General features: G+C 34.3%; 1 protein-coding gene across 3 annotated transcripts in view; it reads left to right on the top strand.

The window, feature by feature from the left end:
• Window positions 1-11,155: 11,155 nt before the first annotated feature.
• Window positions 11,156-21,763, top strand: part of LOC129231455 (protein OS-9-like) — a 60,536-nt gene continuing 49,928 nt past the window's right edge. Inside the window, exons 1-3 of one of the 3 annotated variants that reach the window (XM_054865774.1) lie at window positions 11,156-11,537; window positions 13,990-14,160; window positions 18,556-18,619. In XM_054865774.1, the coding sequence (XP_054721749.1) occupies window positions 11,394-11,537; window positions 13,990-14,160; window positions 18,556-18,619 (379 nt within the window). In that variant the 5' untranslated portion in view covers window positions 11,156-11,393. The remainder of the gene's footprint in view (window positions 11,538-13,989; window positions 14,161-18,555; window positions 18,620-21,763) is intronic. The other 2 variants (XM_054865773.1, XM_054865775.1) reach the window with 2 other exon arrangements.

Raw genomic sequence — 21,763 nt, forward strand, 5'->3', positions numbered from 1 at the left:
ATTTCTTTTATGTTTAGTTTCTTTTATTTTTTATTTTCTTAGCATGAACTATACTCAAATATTCATGCAATATAAAAATGGAAGCAATAATTGACGAAAAACCCTGTGCCACGAAAATGGACCGAGAAAAACGAAAGAATAAGAGGAAGAGGAAGGAAGGACATTAAAGGCTTAGCCTTTGCAGCTCTGCCAAAAAAAAAAAGCTATTTTTTCTAATCAATTTAAATTGTTTTACCCTTTAATATTTTACATTTAACAAAAATTTTACTTTTCTCAAAATAAAAATAACAATTATTTATTGCGGGGGGGGGGACTTTCGTTTTGCAGTAATGTTTTTAACTAGAGAACTATTGCTCAATGTGCTCTCTTGTGAGAGAAACACAGTGCGGGGCGAAAAAGTGCGCATCAGGAGTGAGTCGAAATAAGCAAGTGTTCCAGACGGGAACTCAGAAAACAAAAATCATGTTATAGTTCCAGACGAGATGGGAATATATACACGTGTGTGTTCATACTTGTATTTGTAATTAGTATGAAATTAAAGGTGAGTGTCGTGAAAGAGAAGGACTTGTCTTAGTTGTGTAAGTATAAAGAACCTTATAAGATCTATATTTACATAAATATAATGAATTTAAACTTTTCAGAGGAAAGGTTATTTACATACGTAATTCAAAAAAAAAAAAAAAAACCACTGAAGTTAAAAAAAAAATAATAAGAGTAGACAATGAGCACACCAACGCTCTTATAGCACCAATCACGAAAAACATTTCGTATACAAAATAGTAAAAAAAAATGTGCACCCGAAAAAGTCGAGTCTAAGACACACGAGAAGAATGCAAATGATATTCGCGAATACTTACTAATATACTAAAGAATATACACACTATAAAAAATCAAACTCACAATTTCCATTTTTAGATAAATCTAGTTAGGAGACGGGAAATTATAAAATAAAAAAGAGTAGAGAACATATGAAATAAATGTGCAATTATTAAACATCGTAAGAAGTGTTTCAATTAAAAATGCATGAACTGAAAAATTACTAGAATGAAATATCGTGTTTTTTACTGAAAAGAAAGCAAAAGCAAAAATGAGGTTTTCATATTGGAAATACATACAAATCGACACCTTATTAGAAGGGCCGCAGCGCCGTGAGCGGCGAAAACGGTAACTTTGCCTTGTACGCATGGGCTGATTTATGGGGGGTCAGAGGGGGGCAATGCCCCCCCAGTTTTGGGAGGACTTTATGTAATAACAACACATCTTCCAAAAATTAAAAACAAAAACATTATTTTTCTTTTTTGACTAGTTCAGAAGGGCATGGGTGTACTTATAGGGGGGGGGCACAGAGGGCAATGCCCCTCAGTTTTGGGAGGACTTTAAATAGTAACAACACATCTTCCAAAATCTTAAAACAAAAAAAATGATTATTTTTTTCTTTTTTGAGTACACATAGTGCAATGAAAATGAAGAGAATAGCGAAGTCCTTTCCTGATGGTAGAAAAGAAAAAAAAACATTAAATACAAATAGTACAGCTGGCACTGGGGTGCTGAAAATATGCCTATTTTCACTATTTTGGACTGAAAACCTTTTGGGCAAGTATATAAATGAAAATACAGGCTAAACGAGCTATGCATTCAGCTGCAACACTTATAATAATTGACGATTATATTTAAATTAGAACCTCTCAAACAAAGGCAATCCCCCGTTCTACTTGTTATGATTTGTTTTCTTCCCTTTTAGAATGTTTATTTTCAATTTGCATGACTTCAAAAACTAGATATTTTGTGTTGTTACAGACGAAAGATTTTGAAGAACCTTCTGGATTCACACGTTCAGATTGGTAAAATTGTAAAAATCCTTTAACCGTAAAAAACTGACGAATTTTCGTAAAAATTACATAAATCTGCTGGTAAGAGGGAATTACATATAGGGCTGGATTTGCCTCTAAGATAAGCAAGCTACAGCTTCGGGCCACTGCTTTGAAGTGGGTCCGTAACTCGCAAAAAAAATTGCATGATTTGTTCCTTAAAAAATGGAAAGTGCTTGAGAAAACTAATTTTATCTTCAAGTGCTTGAAAACCGTGAATATTTGGAAACGTGTGGCTACAAACCTTAAATTTTAAAATTTCTAACAAATGGTAGGGGGAGGAATGCCAACATATGTCAAATTCAGCTCCTTGCTACATCCTGCATCAAAAGTGTAAAAATCATGGTTCTTACGTTTGTAACATATGACTTGAAATAACTTTTTGTGACTCACATGTTTTATATCTTGCTATTTATTTAATCAATTTATGGTATTTTTGAAATTATTTTGTATTGATTGCTTTTATCTTGCTTCTACTGCAATCTGTTTAGCCCAGAAAAAAATGATACACTACCTCTATTCCTTTTTGTTTTCTGCACTGCTTATAATTAAAAAAAAAGGTTGTTGTAATGAGAAAATTCTATAGTTTATTTTTTCTTTTAAACTTAAAATAGCTGTTTTTTTATTTTTTTACAAAGTTTGAATAATACTGTGCAACTGTATAATCTAGTACTCAATTTCAGAGACTGGAAAGTGCAAATGAGGTGCCTTAAATCATTAAATGTTCCAAAATCTTTGAAAAGAATTGGCGCAGCATAGCCTACTAGGGCTCTTTTGTCAAAACACCAAATGTAACCAACCAAACCTTGAAAATAATTAGACAAGTCTTTGAGATTCCTAAGCAAAGTGTGCTTCTATTTTATTTTGTATCAAGTGTAGGGTCTGGTGGGGGAAAGTGGTCAATGGGGTAAAGTGGTCATACGTCAAATAAATGGCTATAACTTAGAAATAAATGTTCGAATGAATGTGAAAATTTTATTTTAGAGTAGGGCAGTTAGAAACTACATTTTGAATACAAAATTTTACAACTGGCAAAATTTTATTTGGTAAAAAAAAATATTTTGCGTGAATATGAAAAATTTTAAAATCTAAACACCTATTTTAACTTCCTTGGGAAATTTTGTTTGTTAGAATTAGGAACAGATTGACTGTACAGGAAGCTTCCTACATGTCTCAAGAACTCTTATTCATTAGTAGTTAGCTGAATCTATTTTAGGTAATTTTTTTAGAACAATTTAAGTAAGATGGGGTAAAGTGGTCATAATATTAGGCTTAACGAATATTGTTCTTCTGATGTCACTCAATCTTTAAGTATAAGGCAGATACAGATTAAATATTAGTTTTACTTAATATGTATTGTTTTTACAGTAAACGGGGTTAAAAATACGAGTATATGCGTACATATAGGCATGCACGTACATAGGCGTATTCACATAAATGCGCCAATAAATACGTATATGAGTATGTCCAAGTATTTTTTATCCATACAGCTATACATTCTACTATACACGTATATGCTCGCTTATACTCATATATACATGAAAACTTATATACTCAGATAGACACGTAATATACGCGGTCGTACTCGAGTAGACATTTACATACAAGCATAAGAAATACAAGTATACAGGGTGAGTTTAAACTCTTGAGCAAATTATTAAAAAGTGTTAGAAAGGAGGATAAGAAGAAAGAATCACAAGGAACATATGGTCACAAACACAATGCTGACGCGCTACATGTAGACAAAGACAATTTTACGCAACATTTTAGGTCTCAAGAAAGTTTTAAAGCGATTGATGAAATTTGCGGCCTGCAGCTGTAATAAATGTGTTTCGCAATCACAAAGCACTCTCTGTTGCAATAACGAGACTTTTGAAAAACTTTCGTCAGCCGCTGTGCCTTTGTTGCGATGCTACTACAGGTCGCAACTTTTAACAACTGCTCTAAATATCTCTTAAAAACTAAAATATTAGGTAAAATCATCTTAGTGCAACGAATTTGTGTCCTGCTTTGCATCCATCAGTTTCTGGCTTTTTGTGCGTGTAGCGCGTCAGTGATTATAACTTCCTTATGATTCTTAGTTTCTTATCCTTCCCTCTCACACCCCTTTAATTTTTGCCCAAGAGCTTAAATTCACTCTGTAGGCCGACATGTATATAAGAGTATATTGTCGTGTATACACACATGTACTGGTGTATGCACGTAAATGTTCGTATATACGTCTATACAGGTATATGATCGTGTTTACGCGTATACATGCATATATACTCGTGCTTCCATATATATACGTGAGTAGATACATACCCCAAAGACGCACTGGATGTATCCACGAATTAACTCATGTATACCCGTATATGTACGTATGTACACTTATATATGCGTATATACGTTTACTTTGCACATATATACTCAAGTAAGCACGTATTTTCTTGAGATACAAGTGCATATAGGAGCATATGATGTTCGTTTATACGCGTATACACATGACACGTATGTACTCATATAGACACGTATACACTTCTGTAGGTAATCACGTATACATGCTTATGTACTCGTATATATACTTATATACACGTATATACTTGAGTAGACACGTGCATGCATATACAAATACAAATACAAATGTGACGACCAGCAACAGGCTCTGGCACCAGCTAGGCTGGTCCTAGTCAATTAATTAGTCCCCAATGAAGATCAATGGCCCTCTTAAAGCTATCCACTCCCTTGCTCATTACCGCCTCTTCCGGTAAGCTATTCCAAGTGCCCACGACCCTGCTAAAGTAGTAGTTTTTCCTGATTTCCAAGTTAGCCTGAGATTTAAATAGCTTAAAACAATGACCCCTTGTCCTGCTTTCCCCGCAAAAATTTAATCCATTTACATCTTTCATTTTGATAAATTTAAATAACTGAATCATGTCCCCTCTGACTCTCCTTTGCTCCAGGCTATACATGTTAAGCCTATTAAGTCTGGTATCATAATCTAAATCTGAGAGTCCCCTTACTAATTTAGTTACCCTTCTTTGAACCCTTTCCAATACAAAAATATCTTTCTTCAGATAAGGCGACCAAAACTAAACAGCATACTCCAAATGAGGTCTTACTAAACTCCTATATAAAGGCAGAAGAACTTTCTTAGATTTGTTTGAAATAGATCTATTGATGAACCCAAGCATTTTGTTGGCTTTGTTACTAGCAATACTGCACTGTTGACTAAACTTGAAGTCCTGATTTATAAAGACACCCAGATCCATAACATTTTCTGCCTGATTTATGACTGAACCCTGTAAACAATATCTCATACGCTTATTTCCATGACCTAAAAGTAGCACTTGACATTTCCCTACATTAACTGCCATACCCCATTTATCTGCCCACTTAGTAATATGATCTAAATCCTCTTGCAGCTGTTTTACTTGTTCTTCATTTTCGACAATCCCCATAACTTTTACATCGTCAGCAAAACAATTCATGCTTCCAGAAATATTTTCATTGATGTCATTCATAAATATAATAAACAAAAGAGGCCCTAAAACTGATCCCTGAGGAACCCCACTTAAAACATCACTCCAATTAGAATGATTTCCTCTCACGACTACTCTTTGCTTCCTACCAATAAGCCAATTTCTAAACCAAAGTAAAGTTTTTCCTCCTATTCCAATGTCAGCTAACTTGCTGAGAAGAGCAACATGCGGTACCTTGTCAAAAGCTTTTTGAAAATCAATATAAACAACATCCACACATTTTTTGTTATCTAAAGCTGAGGTAACCTTGTCGTAGAAATGCAATAAATTAGTAGTACAGGATCTACCTTTCCTGAAACCATACTGCAAACTAGTCAACAGACTATTAGTCTCTAAGAACATCGTGATCTTAATTTTGATCAAAGTTTCAAAAATCTTACAAATCACCGAAGTCAAACTTACAGGTCTATAATTCCCAGCAATACCTTTAGACCCCTTCTTGAAGAGTGGCGTTATGTTAGCCAGCTTCCAGTCCTCTGGCACCGTCCCCGAGTTATAAGAAGCATTGAAAATATTCAAAATAACATCCACTAATTCCTCTGCACATTCAACTAAAATTTTTGGATAGATATTATCTGGTCCCGGAGCTTTAGTTGATTTAATCTTTTTCAAATGAAATAAAACCTCCTCCCTGGAAAATACAAAATCCTCAAGCTGTATAATAGCTTGTGTCTTGTTAGTGTCAACTGTTGAGATACAGTTATCGTTAAACACACTGGAAAAAAAGTTATTTAGAACATTTGCAATATCCCTATCGTTTTGGATTAAATTTCCATACTCATCAACCAAAGGCCCAATTTGACTGTTTCGAGCTTTCCCAGAATTAGCGTAAGCAAAAAACCTCTTAGGGTTCCCATCAATGTCATCTGCCAGCCTTTGCTCCAATTCCCTTTTCTGAATCCGTACCAAATACTTAAAATTTCGCCTTGCCTTACCATACTGGAGCCTCTCCGCACTCTGACCAGTTTCTTTAAACTTACGAAAAGTGGCTTGCTTGTAATTAAGAGCTTCTTTAGTCTTCCTGGAGAACCACATAGGCCAAATATTGGTACTAACACCTTTTCTCCTAAATGGAACATAGTCCCCGACGGTTTTAGCAAGTTTATCCTTAAATTCCGTCCACTGCTGATCTACGTCGCTATTTTCCAACCCTGACGAAAAAACCTCTTTCAAGCTCTGCCTAAGTGCAACAAAATCGGTGTTTCTGAAATTGGGCACAAACCTAAAATTATCATCTTTGCACACTTCAAATTTAACCCGGAACCTAATGCTGTTATGATCACTATCTCCAATATGCTCCCCTACACTCAACCCCTGAACAAAACTACCTATGTCACAAAAAACTAGATCCAAAATGGCCTCCTCTCGAGTTCCCTGAGTTACAACTTGATCTAAGAAACAGTCACCAATTACTTTTAAAAATTCCTCTTCTTTGCCATTACCAGGATAAAAATTATTCCAATCAATACCCGGAAAATTGAAATCCCCCATTATGATAACGGATCCCTTACTGGACATGTCACTAATAATACGGTACATCTGTTCATCTTGTCCCTGGTTAGAATTAGGAGGCCTATAAATGTTTCCAAAGCGTAGCTTTTTGCCCTTACTGCTCATCAACTCCAGCCAAACCATATCAATATCAGTAGGCTTATCATTTATGATCAATTCATTGCAAATAAAATTGTCTCTAACATAAAATAAAACCCCACCACCTCTTTTACCTACTCTATCCTGTCTGAACAAATTATACCCAGCAATATGTAATAACCAATAACATCCAACTTCTCATCCATAACTATGCTTTTCAATTCATCCATCTTGTTCCTAATACTGCGAGCATTGGTATAGAAAACTTTAAGCATGCCTAAGTTGCTTTTATTTAACACCCTGAAATTTCCTAAATTACAATTGTTAACATTACTACTTTTGTTCGTCACTTTATTTCCATTTCTAGCAATACCCAAAAAAATTTCATTTTCTCGATACCTGATGCTTGAACCATGCCCCCCATTCCAACTTAGTTTTTTGACTCCGAAGCCCTTAAAATTAATCCACTAACCATTTTGACCCCTGTAGAGCTCAGATGCAGGCCATCCCTAGCAATCCAATCCCGTTTACAATGACTCCACACATCAATGAACCTGATACTGCGCTTTTCGCAAATTGACTTCAGTAGCAAGTTCATACACCTCGCACGTTGATTTAGCCAGCTCCTATGCACTCCATACCTGGGAAGCAAACCAACCACTTGGACATTCGTCGAAAAGCTGGTTGCTTTATCCAACAGGGATTCCCATTCCCTAGAAAACTCCTCATTTTTACTGTGGCCTAGATCATTTGTTCCCACCCACAAAGTAACCATGTCCTCCTTATTCAATACTCCCTTCTTTTCAGCAACCATATTAACGTCTTTTACCCGAGCCCCTGGTAAACAACACCTAGCCACCTTACGCTTTACTCTCCCAACTGTGTTACCCACCTCCCTTACCATAGAGTCCCCCAAAATTACACCCTTAGTTTCCCAATCTAACTCCTCATTTGAAACTTCCCCCTGAATCTCTGGAACATTTATACCCTCTACAACTGGCCTACACCCTAATGCTGACTGGGCTTCCAAAACTAGCATCTTAAGTCTTAAGTCTGAGAGTTCAGCACATTTAGTGCAAATATAATCCTCCTCAAAAACAGACTCATTTTCCCCCTTATACAGGCAGAACATATGACATAAATCACAAGAGATCCACCTGTCCCCCTTCCCACTCTTTACCTCTTTCATAATGCATATAACACCCATTTCTACTCAGTGAATATGTTCCAAAAGGCAAAACAGAAAGATAAAAATGCAAAAAAACACAGAATAAATACTAAAAACTGCAGTAAATAAACAGAGTTGCTACACCCAATAAAGCACACAAAATCAAAAACCAGGAGATCACCACATGTTAGGCTTAGCTCCAAAAAATGCAAAAACACTAAAGAATACAATAACAGCAAAAATGAGCCCCCAAAACACAATAAAACTAAATTACATGATAAAGTGAAGTAAAAAAAACCTAAAACTAGACAGTAATAATGAAAAATTATAGTAAAAAAACCACTTATCAAATTAGCAGCAATAACACTCCCTGCATCACAGGCGCCCTCTGAATAAGAAAAGAATATATTCGTACACGCATGTACTCGTGAATATACTCGTAACTATAAATAAAAACAACAGAAATATACAAGTTTTAGGGTTATTTATAATGATTTTGCATCTAATTTTAACTATGACCACTTTACCCCATGCTATGACCATTTTCCCCCACCCCATGGGGTAAAGTGGTCATAAAAACATAGGGAAAAGAAAGTGCTATAAAACTACTAAAATCAATGTTTTTCTTCCTAAAATTCAATGTACCGTGTTCTTTAATAATGCAATGTAAAATAACAATATAAAAAATTGAAGTGTTTAAAGAATTTGTTGTATCCACCTAAGTTGAAAACCTGCAATTTTATGACCACTTTACCCCACCAGACCCTATACATTATGAATTGTTCTAAAATGTAGTATGTTACTCTCATGTTACATATTTTCTAAATCTGTACAGCATTTCTTTTAAAGTATTAACTTACGTCACAAAGCACATTTAAATCATAAAACTTAAAAAAATATTATATATTTGTCTATTTTTCCCCGAGATTTTTTGTCTGTCCAATTAACCCTTATAATGCTTCAAAATGCAGAATTTTATATCCATTTTACAAAATTTCCTCCGGGGGAGAAACCCCCAGACCCCTAAAATTGGAGATATTCTATATCCTACTTAAAAGGGAGCCTTACGTCACTCTCTTGATACCAGTCACCTCTTTTAAGGTCAATTCAAAAAGGACAGCATGAAAACACACTTAATGAAAACGACACACACATACACACACAAAAGTAAAGCATAGCCTTATGCATCACAGGAAAACAGACCAAAACATGGGGAAGGGGGACAATTTAAAATGTTGCTGAAAAAAAAAATCCTGCCCCCCCCAGGAACTCAGTCTTAAATCCGCCTATGCTTGTACGGAAGAGTACTTGTACAGGAGTTGTATGTTTTATCCAAACAAAAACTGAATATTTGGCGTATTTATAGTTCCATTCTTGCAATCAGGATTTTAAATGAGTATAAGTAAATAAACAGAATTTCTTAAACTCTACAAATTTGATCAGGATAACCCGGAGATCCGGATAAACGGGGGCCGGATATCGATGAATATGAACCCCCCCCCCCCCCACCGCTTCGCCCCTCATCGTTACCATCAATGACCTGTTCAACATTGTTGTGTTTTAGCCAAAACCCCTCCCTGTATAAAACTCTGGACATGGATCCATATCATCGCTAAATTTAAATTGATCAACCAAAAATGATTTGTTTTCAGATTATTTCACTTATTAATATAAATTTTGACTTTCCTGATCTGAATATGCACAGGTTTTATCACATTCATATAAAAGTAGTAAATAAAGTAATAATATTACAATTTTAAATACAGTGAAACCTGTGTATAACGATACTTTCTAAAACAATAACCTGTCTATAACAATATTTTTTTTGGCCCCAGCAAAATGTCAGCATGAATAATCAAACTGTCTATAACGATAACCTGTCTATTAGAATATTTTTTAAGGTCCCAACAGTATCGTTGTAGACAGGTTTTACTGTATTAACGAAAAACATACGACCTGCACCGGTAGCCAGTGTTACCGTATACCGTGTATTATTTTTTCCACTAATATTTTCATAAAATGAATCGACTTCCTCTAATATTTTTGTCCCTTGAAAAATTTTTTTTTCCCCAAATAGCCAAATTTTCTTATAAAATTCCCAAACGTTTTTTTTCTTTACATTTTCGCTTTTTTTTTGTCTTCTTTATCTTTATCTTTCTTTATCTTTACTAATAATAAAGCTGAAAGTCTCTCTGTCTGGATATCTCTCTGTCCGGTTCTCTTTCTGTCTGTCAGGATCTCTAACGCGCATATAGCGCCAAGACCTTTCGGTTGATTTTCATGAAATTTGGCAAAGAATTAGTTTGTAGCATGGGGGTGTGCACCTTTAAGCGATTTTTTGAAAATTTTATTTTGTTCTTTTTCTATTCCAATTTTAAGAACATTTTCCCGACCTTTTAATTTTCTACTACGGGCAAAGCCGTGCCCGTGCGAGTGCCACTAGTCATAAATACAAGCGCCTGACCGAGAGATAAGAATAACCAAATATTTTGTTCTACTCGCATTTACTACTCTGCTTCTGTATGTACATTTAAACTATGATTTTTGTATATATTTATCCAAGAACACTCTTCATCACACTTATTTTTACCTGTTTCACGTATCAACTAGTTACTCCCGCAGAACATTAATGCGAATTCCATAGCATAATATTCCACATAATGCGAAATGCGAATTCCATAAAGTTCAGCAAAGCTAACCCAACGCTGTTTGATACAATGTTCCCACTACTTCTTGACGCAAATTTAAATACGAAAAAAAAAATCTTTTTTCCCCGAGGTTTTTTTTCCCCCAGGTTTTCTCCAAGGCAAAAAATTTTCCCCAATGAATTCCCCTCAAAACCCATTTCCCCAAAATTTCCCCAGAGAGCACCAGATTTCCCCAAAATGGGGAAATTTCCCCCAATCTGGCAACACTGCCGGTAGCTACCGGTCGATAAACGAACGCAAGCTTGAATTGCGCAATCAAATCTTGAAGAAGGCGGCCCAGTAGAAAGAAGGTCGGCTAAAAAGCCACTCACTGCCGTCATCGAACCGATTCGTCATGTCCAGTAGTCATGTCACACGTATGTTTGTTTATATTGCCCGAACCAGAAGTCAAAAGTAATGTGAGATGTTCCTTAGGTTAAGAATGTATTTCAATACGTTATATCAACACAAACCCGTTCTTTAGAATTCTCAAATTCATTTTTTCGCAGTATAAATTGTAAATTAATACCAAATATATTGTCTCATTGTTCCTTGCAGAATGTGTAATTTAAAATTCATTTCTTGGACGTATTTATTCTTTCTATTGTATGATTTTTGTCTTGCTGTTTCATTTACTGTGGAAGAAATGAAATGGGTCAATTACGAAGTAGATATATTACAAACGCCTGTAAAAAAAGGAGCTGTAAGTATTTATTACATTTTAGTCGCACGAAATAATATATGAGACAGTGAGAAGCAAAGGGATGTAAGTGGACATTTTCAAGTTTAACAGAAATTATTTAGCAAAAGACTTTAAAAGATAAGGTTCTAGGTAGGCTATCATTGAAAAGTTTTCCTAAATCATGCTGTATGCCAGCACTTACCAGGGCTACTAATACTATTTCCTGCCCTTAGACAGTGGAGTGGTTCACCTACCATTTGTACTGCTTAACTCCAAATTTTAAATTTTGGCATTTGCAGCCCTTTGCTTCTCACTGCCTCATATGTGAATTTGTGACAAATATCTGATTTTAGACTTAAACTTGACAATGACGTTTTGTGTTTTCTGTTACGCAATTGCTTTTTTTTTATTTCATGTGAATCATGCTAAGGACACAAAAAAAAAGTTTAGAAGATAATTAACTTTGCTATTCTGCATCACATTTACTAAAGAATTATTTCAAAAATGGTAACTTTCGTGCCACTAAAAATTATCTTTTTTTTATTCATTTGAAAAATGCTGGCAGTTTCGCTGAGAGTACAATCATGCCCGTCATTTGGGCAATCAAAGGAAGGGCCCTTGGATAAGCATTATGCAATTCTGCATTTTTGTCTGAAGTTTGTTGTTTTTTCCCTAGAAATAGTATGGAATACAAACCCTTTGGATTTTTAAAATGGGGACCTAGGTATAATTCTTAAGAGTATACATAGGATCAGACCCATAATAACCAGGACCCAACTAAAATTGAGTCAGGAGAAATTTTTAGGTGCCTGGCTGGGCACTCTCATTTCTCATACTTTGTAGAAAAACTCAATCTGATATGACTTAAGAACCAGTTCTCTAAGGTCTTATTTTTAATCGACCTGGCAGCCTTGATTTGTTAGACTCTGATTACATTGTTAAAATTGCAGAAATCACAGTATGAGTCACTGACCCTGTTAACAAAGGAACCTCTTTTTGTTGAAGGAAAAAAAGGCTATAAATTAAAAGCCAATCAGCAGAAACAAACATTTAGTGATGATAAAAACAAAATTATTGTTATTTTCTGTTCTGTTGATCATTTAAATTGCAAAGATGACTGCTAGGGAGGGGGAGGGGAGAACCCATTGTCTGCATACCGCTTGGATGATTGAAAACAGAATATCCAATCCAATTTACAATTCATGAAAGTGGCAGATGTTAGTGCCAAATAGCTGTACTTTTGCTATCACTTCTCACTGAATGAACTATAATTGCTTTTTTTTTTTTGAAGGATTAGTGAAATACTGGGTTTTTTAAATCTACAAAACTTGATGTGATGAAGTGCACGTCTTGACATCAATCAGGAACTGCTTCAAGTACATAAGATTTTGCAAAAAAGTGAAAAAGTAGCAGCGTTTGAAAATATTTTTTATATAGGGCAAAAAAAATTTAGATATAATTATGCTGCTCTGAAATATATTTTTTTAAATGTCTCTAACTACTTATTATTTTATATATTCCTGGTTTGAACATGTAAGTACATGCTTATTTTGATGATATTTCTTAACATCACTATTCTTTGTAACGTGAGTAGTATTATACTTTATGATTTAATATATTTTCTTATTCGATATAACAACCTTCATATAGAATCAGAACTAATAGTAATAGAATCAGAACTAATAGTCATATGCAAGTTTCGCTGTGTAGCGGATCCATGTTTAACTCAATAACCTATATTTTCTCAACTGGTTGGACCTTTTTTTAGACCTTTTTTTTAAAAACTTTTTTTGCACTATGAATTTACTTGAAATACTTATTTATTTTGGTCTATAATCCGCATCTATGATTATTTGCCCAAACATTTGTTATTGTAAAACGCTAATATTGTGTGTGACATGTGGCATCAAAGAAAAACAAAAATAAGCCAGAAGTACAAAGAATTCAGCACAAAAGCCAAATGTGAATGATTTTGGATATTTAAATTGACAACAAATGTGTTAAGTATTAAAAATAAATATGAAGTTTTTTTAAAAATGGTGTCATTTATTAGTTTTTGGTTCTTCATGGTGGTGGTTACTCCTGGAAGAGATGTTTCTCATGGATTTAAAAACTTTTTGAGTAACAGTAGAAGAAATTAGTTTTACCATTACATTTTTTTTGTTTTAAAATATTCAATTTTCTTATGAAGTAATTTATGAATATTTTAAAGTTTTTAAGGTTTCATTTTTTTTTTCAATTTTAAAATACAGCTTACAGTTAGCTTCTGTATATGGCCTGAAGATTGCAAAATCCTAAAATCCTCACAACCACTTCTTCCAAGCTGTTTTGACCCTCCAGTTTTTATCACAAAGCTATTCTTGCATTATGTGCATCACTAAAAATATTTTGTTTTAAAATATTATCTATGTATTTTTCCTGTTCTGTAATAAACTTTGAATTTTGTATCTAATCTAATGCTTTCATTTTAAAGGAAGAAAGTCAGCCTGTTATGCGTATGACTTCTAAATATGGTCAGGAATATCAGTGTCTTTTGCCTGAACTAAAAGAAGATGATGCTTCTGAAAAAGAGACTGTTAATGAAAAAAATACAGATATAAAACAACTTTTAAAACCTATGCAGGCTGGTTCTTGCTTGCTTAAAGTAAGGAAATATATTTCTTTCATTCTTTTTTTTTTCTTTTTTTCCAGTTTTTTTTTATGTAGTAAGGAAACTAATCCAGTTGAATATACATTGGAAAAAAAGGAAAATGTGGAATAAAAATTATTTTGTAGCTTAAAAAAAGTTTTGAGTCTTATGTAAGTATTTTGAGTATGTAAGTATTTTAATATTTTGAGTAAAAGTTTTGAGTTGATATTCTAATTTATCCTCTATGTAATTATATTGTGTGTTAATAAATGAATAAACTCTTTAGGGATGTTGATATTTTAAAATTTATTAAACTGAACAGAATGAGATGGGCAGGTCATCTCATGAGAATGGAAAGTGGTAGAGCTGCTTTGAAAGTTTTCAATGCAGTCCCTTTTGGACAACAACCAAGGGGTAGACTAAAAAAGAGATGATCCAACTGTTTGGACTCTGATTTTAATGCTATTAAGATCAGAAATTGGAGATGCACAGCCAAGAGGAAAATAATCTGGCTGAATCTTTTAATGAAGACAAATACACAAAACAGGCTGCTGAGATGATGATGGTTAATAAATGAATATGTGAAGCTAAGAAGGCTATTAAAAGGAAAAAAGAACTTAAAAAATAAAATAAGTAACCCGAAACTTGAAATGCATTGAAAAGTGCTTAACACAAACCCTTCCAAAAACATAAACAATATCCAGACAGTGAAATAATTCATCCAACTTTTGTCAGTGTTTCTGGTAACACTCTATAAAAGTCTGCAGATATGATTGTCTTCAGCGTCAGTTGGTTATGGTGTTTTACAAACGCTATCTTTCATATAGAAAACCCAGGTTCAATCCCTTGTTTGGGAAGACCATACCACTTCTCCTACACTAGATGACAACCCTAAGTCTTCTTATTGAAAGGTAAGGAGTTAGAGAAAAGTTGCTTACAGTAGAGCAAAATCTTAGCCTGTGATGTGGCTTCAAAAAGGAAAAAAAATTACAGTAATGTCAGATGAGAAGGTCATTGATTAAAAAAAAAAAAAAAACAAGTCCTGATGTTCTCTGCAGCCAGTTCAACAAGTGCTATAATTTTTCATTATAAAAACTTACCAACAGCTGAAAGTCAATGGAGTAATAGAATCTATGCACTACACTGCTGTTGAATAAGATACCTGGATTCTTCTTTTGATAACATATTGAAAAAAATAATCCCATTAACAGCAAAGCTTGTGGGAAAAAATGGATTTTAATATTTGTATAGTAATGTTATAAGTAAATTTCCATCTGTTATACAAATACAAATGTGACGAACAGCAACATCTGAGCCCAGCTAGGCTGGTCCCAGTCAAGCAGATCCTTATTTTTGATTCCTGATGCTCAAGAAGACCATATTTTTTTTTGTTGCCCTTTTAGGTCCATTTTTGAAAAAAAAAAAAAAAAAAATTCTAACAATGTAATTCAGTAATTATAAAATCTCATCAAAAACAACCCTGTTGTAAAAATTTCCCCGCCAAGAAAACCTTTAACTTTTCCGCACAAAAAAGAAAACCTGCATCCTAAACCCAAAAACCCTCAGCCATAAAAAGTTATGATATCTAGTTTGCCCGCCAAGTATCTGCCAAACTATCATCCTCCCTCTTCTCCTTTTTCATCACAGCTACTTCCATTAGAACCTCCTCCCACCTTCAACTCCTCAGAAATATGGATAGATCTTTTAAATTGTTTATCTTGTTTGGCGGGAAGCTTTTTGCTCACCAAGCAACCACTGCACTTTGAATATTTTCAATTAAGAATGAATTCAATCACACACCAAATATTTTTAAACTGGAACTGTTTATTGGTTTTTGTTTCTTTATTGTGGTGGTTACTCCCAGAGCAATAATTACTTTTGGATTTAAAAGCTTTTTAAATCTAAAACAGCTGAAATAATTAGTTCGCATATTTTTTTAACGATTATAAACTATTCAATTGTCCTATGTTGCTCATTTTTAAATTGAAAGAAATGGCAATCAGCATCCTTTTCAGTCTATGAAGCTCTTTGTTGAATCATTTTGGTTGCTTGCTCAAAGTCTATTATTGCAGCCAGTGTATTCAAAGATAGGACCTGATCAAGCCAAGGTGATGCTTTGGCTCTGGTAAAATTTTGTACTAGAAAATCCTTGTTTTCAAATTACTAATTTTGAAGAAAGGAAAGAAAAGAAATTTTTTTACCCTATTTTGATGCCCAGATCCACGGACCTGCAGGACCGTGCATTAATCAAGCCCTGAGCATATAAATGAAATTCAAGCATTTCACAATTAAAATGGAAATAGTTAATTCATTACAAAAAAATGAATTTCTGAAAACCTACTCTGTAAGTATTTACTTTATTTTGAATATAGGTGTCTTAATATTCAGTTTTGCTAAAATATTCACAATTTGAAAAATTCTCCTCAAAAAAATCTTTAGCTCTATTTTCTTCCTTGATCAAATCATCAGCAGATTCAACTTTAGCAAAAATGTACGTAAACAACCCCTATCTTTTTTGTATGAAGTCTACGTTATTTACATGCATTTCAAAAGTTTCAAGGCAGAATGGAATTCAAAACACAAACTTTAATAGCCTGAAAAAACAGTTGCTGTGTGGAAAAAGCAGTAGGACGCTTGGAGTTATTCTATGATCCCAGTTACTGACTAAGTATGCATTATTATAGTACAAATATCTCAAATACTTTCAAACTACTTAAAAAGGCAGATAAGCAGACTAAACTCTGCTACTTTTTTCCACCTTTACCCACCTCTTAGCGTGTAGGCTTAGTTAGTTTTCTGGGAGTTAGAATTTGCTTATTGCTTAGGATCATAAAAGGGCCCCTGCGTGCCCTCTGCTTTTAAGAATGGTTGTAATATTACCTTTCAGAGATTGAAATTTATTTTAAGAGGAATGTTCCCACTAAAATACTTTTGATGATAAAACAAAGTCATTTGCTATCTTTATTAGTTTTGGTCTGTCTTCCTGAAGCATGTGCTCATAATACAGGGTGTCTATAAAAGAACTCCGGGGTTTTGAGGCAAAATATTTTAATGAAGTAAAAATTTATATAAATGTTTTATACATGATTGGAAAGGTCATATTTTCAAGTTTTTTGAACAATTTAATGAAGTTCAATATGAGCTCCATTAGTGGCACGGCACACATCGTAACAGTATTCCACCTCTTCCATGTCCTGGGCAGCATGTCTGGGGGCGACGGTTGCCACACAATTGATTATTCATTTCCTGAGATGGCCAACATTACGAATTTTCTTCGCAAACACCAGATTCTTGATGTGCCCCCAGAAGAAAAAGTCCAACGGAGTCATATCAGGGCTCCTTGGGGGCCATGGAATAGGCCCTTCCTTTCCAATCCATCTGTTGCCGAGTCGAGCGTCAAGTGCCTCAGGCACAAGCAAACTGAAGTGTGGAGGTGCCTCATCTTGTTGGAAGTAGACTAAACCCTTCTCCGCCTCAATGCCATCTAATTCAGGAAAAACATACTCCTCTAATATTTCGCAATAGACATCACCATTGATATTTATTTAAAAAAAAATGAAGTTACCTATGACTCTATCATGCATAAGACCACACCAAACACTCACTTTGGGCATGTCACGTTCATACTTCATGAATTCATGGGGTGGCTCTGAGCCCCGAATTCTGCATTATGCCTGTTTACAGTTATGTTCACTTGAAAAGTCGATTCATCACTAAAAATAACATTTTTAAAAAAACCATTATTTTCATCAATTTTGTCTAGCATAGAAACTGCAAAGTCTAAGCTCTTAATCTTGTCTGCCGGTTTAATGTTGTGTAACAGCTGAATCTTGTAAGCAGTTAAATAATGTTTTACCTACCTTAGAACTGTTGATCTTGGTAAACCCAACTGCAGACAGCATCTTGTCACTTGATTTTTTAGGGCTTCGAAGGCATGAAGCTCGGATTCTGTCCACATTCTCTTGAGACACACGTGGGCTACCCCGCGACTTTTGTTTTAAAACACTTAATGTTTCTTTGAAAGCACTTTACCATTGGCGAATTATTTTATCCCTAGGCGGGTCAACTACATAATTACGTCAAGTTTCTTTAAACTAACAACTGAATTAGTTTCTATTAACCAAATAAGGCACTGAGTCTTTTGTTGAGGCATCGCCATAGCGTGACAATTTAGACGGCACTGACTGCCACTACGTTGTTTCAAGGACAACACTGCAGTGCTGCCAACTGATGATGAAAACATTCCCAATTGGTATGAGCAAAACTTGATGAGCCACTCGTTTCAGGGAAATTAATTACATTTTGCTATCTCCTATAGTTAATAAGATATAAATTTTTAAAATCCCGGAGTTCTTTTATAGATACCCTGTATTGAACTTTCATTAAAAAAATCATTATCTTTTGTTTTAGGGAAAAGACTGGTGGACGTATGAATTTTGTTTTGGCCATTATATAAAGCAATTTCACATTGAAGGTACAGTTGAAATTAAGATTTTAAAAAAGTTTTTGTTGACAATGCATAACAAATATTTTTAAATACTTTATCATTGATTGAACCTTGTTTATATTAGGTTACTTTATCAAAGTATTTGTGCTTTTTAGTTGTTTATTTTAAGTGAAAAAAAAAATAGTGTTAGCAGTTTGTTAGTCAAAAATTTGCTTGCTGATGTTTCTGTTAAAGTTAAGGGGATAAAAATGTTAAAAGGGGGGGGGGGAGGACTTGATAATCTATCAAGTTAGGAAATTAAAATTGTGAAAGATTACTTAGAGGTCAGAGAAATGTTTGAATATCAGCATACTTTTGAACTCCTCTCTTCTTAACAAATAACTTAAGTGTATCAAAATGATCATACTGGCTGGAAATATTTGTCTTCTGTTGTCATACATGTACAATATATCCTTTCATTTTTGGTGCTGAATATGTATTAAAACAGGCTCATGCCCAGGATTTCATGTAGGGAGGGATTTTATTTTTAATATTTTTTGCAAAATTATTGTCAGGAAAACACATCAGTATGTCAAATAATTCAATTTTGTACAATTGTTACAGTGAAGTGCAAAATGGGAGAGAAATGGGGTTGGGGGGGGGGGGGAATCCCCGAAGCCTTGGTTTTTAATTATACTACCAATCCTAGTATGGATAATTTTATATACATGTGAGGACTGTTATGACCCCACCCCCAGAATTTTCAATTTGGCTGCGCTAGTAATTGAAATATTCATTTATTTTGCAGCTTATTTTGATTCAAACCTTTTCCAGTGGCGCAGACTCCATGGGGCCTGAGGGGGCCCGAGCCCCCTCAAAAATATTTTTGAGGAGGCAGAGCCCCCTCAATAAATCAATAAAATTATTAGTTATATTATGCTTTCTAAACTCATGAATTTATCTTTTATTTTCCTTGTTTGAAGATAGTTTACCTTGTAAAATACATTCAGTAATGAGTTAAAACAAAGAATTACTACGGTAGTAAGCAGGTTAACTGAAAACAAGTGTTGTGAATAATGATAGTGTTGCGGTGCTGCAAGCACACTTAGAATTTGTCCTAGTGCGCAAACTTACAGGTCAAGTCTGTTGCCGGTGGGCAGCGCTGTGGCACGCTCATCTAAGTGTTGCTGATCTGGAAAAAATATATGAGGGTTTCATTTGTATATAAAATGGGAGGCGTGATAGTTTTGAATACTTTTAGGAATTGTGTTTAAAAGAAAATCTTCACAAAATCGATTCACCTTCGCTTCCTTGGAATCAAGGTATACCAAACAAGTATGAAAACAATGAAGCCAGCTGATCGTACACTTTCAAAATCCTAAAGGAGGAGTACTACAAGGCACTTTACATTGAGGTTTGTGAAATGGTGCAATCTTGCATTATTGGGTGATTTAAATCAACTGGACTCACACAGGTCATTGTAGTTGAACAAGAGTGCTTGCTTTTATTAAACAAAAGTGAAACAAATTTTGAAAAAACAACTGAGTTTTCAAATATGACCTAGACACTGGGAGACTGTGTTTACACTTGAATATGTTAGCCGATATCACTAATGGAAAAAGAACTGGTCTTAAAATACATGCGCAAATTAAATTACCTTTTTACTAAAATACTGTGAGTGTTTGTATTTATTTTTTCCATTTTTCAAAGCCAAAAAAATATGTGTCAGGCTTGCCAAGTTTTCCAGGTTCTAATGTTGATGATTATATGACTTTAAAAAATGCTTAGAAAAACTTTAAAACTCACTATTTTCCTCTCTAATTTTGAAATTCCCGCGGCAAGACCCCCCAGTTTGACCCAAGTCAAGTGTATCACCTTATATTGATGCCTAGCTACGGCAGTGCACGCTCCCCATAAAATAGAACAAAAAAATCTCTTGCTAATGGGGCATTCCAAGGTTTTTTTGACATTTATGTAGAGTCTGTAACATGACCTTTTTTGCCATAACTTTTTAATTTACTGTTTGATTAGCATATTATTTTATTTTGATCTTTTCCTGCCAACACACCAGCTCAAATTAAAATAATTTGCAAATCAAACGGTAAATTAAAAAGATATGGCAAAAAAAGGTCACGTTACGGACTCTACATAATTTTATAAATACCATGGAATGCCCCTAATACAAGTGACATGATTTAGTTGAACCTGAAAATTTGTAAATCAATTTTTAGATAATTTTATTTCGAAAATGCCATGTCACATACTGTTTGTTAAAATTATACACATCAGAAAATATGGCATTTTCAAGGTACAAAAATCTGACCTTTATTTGGGGTGGGGGGACCTTCGAGGGATTACATAACCCCGGCCCCCTCAATAATTTTTGCAAGTCGGCGCCCCTGACCTTATCTGTTTACTGTGTGGTATATTGCTAGAAGTATTAATAAAAATGCACAAATCCTTTTATGACATATATACTTGAGGTTTTATATTCTGAGATAATGCTTAACAACCTGAACAAGAATGAGTTCATTACAGAGGCAAATTACAGTAAGAAGCACAATTACTATGAATCTTCATAGCTATGCTTATGGTCATGGACATTCGCTCTCCTAAATGGCTTAATTCCAAGTTTGAATTGAAGGGCTTGGGCAAGAATGTGATATGCCACATGATGTGAATTTTTTAGTCAGCCAATTTCAGCTCATAAAAAACATTTATGCTATTTTTCAAAGGCATTATACATTCTGTATTCTGCAATACTAAAACCAGGTGTGTTTTCTCTAGATAACATAATCCATTGTCATGTTTATTTCAATTTTAGTTATGAGAAACAAAAATTTTGATCGAAAAGTCACTCCTTGTACCCTGTCACATTTCTATCCCAAGCCCTTCAATTATTTGACATGGTCTTTAGAGATGGCGGTTGAAACAGTAATATTATCATACCAAGTATGCAGTTGTCACTGAAAGTCAGTGGCAGTTGGTGAACAGTGGGATGGCGGTTAAAGAGTGGAACATTGCATATTCTAACTAGACTCTTTCTTTTTTTTTCCCTAGCACATATATATCCCTTAAGTTCAAGTTTTTTTTATTTTTAATTATTGAATACAAATAATTTATGAATTATATTATTTTATTTTCTTGTTGCTGAGAGATCAGACTATTAATATTAGCAAAAAAAAATATTGT

This window comes from Uloborus diversus, chromosome 10 (assembly GCF_026930045.1).
Source record: "Uloborus diversus isolate 005 chromosome 10, Udiv.v.3.1, whole genome shotgun sequence".
In the NCBI taxonomy this organism is placed as follows: Eukaryota; Metazoa; Arthropoda; class Arachnida; order Araneae; family Uloboridae; genus Uloborus; species Uloborus diversus.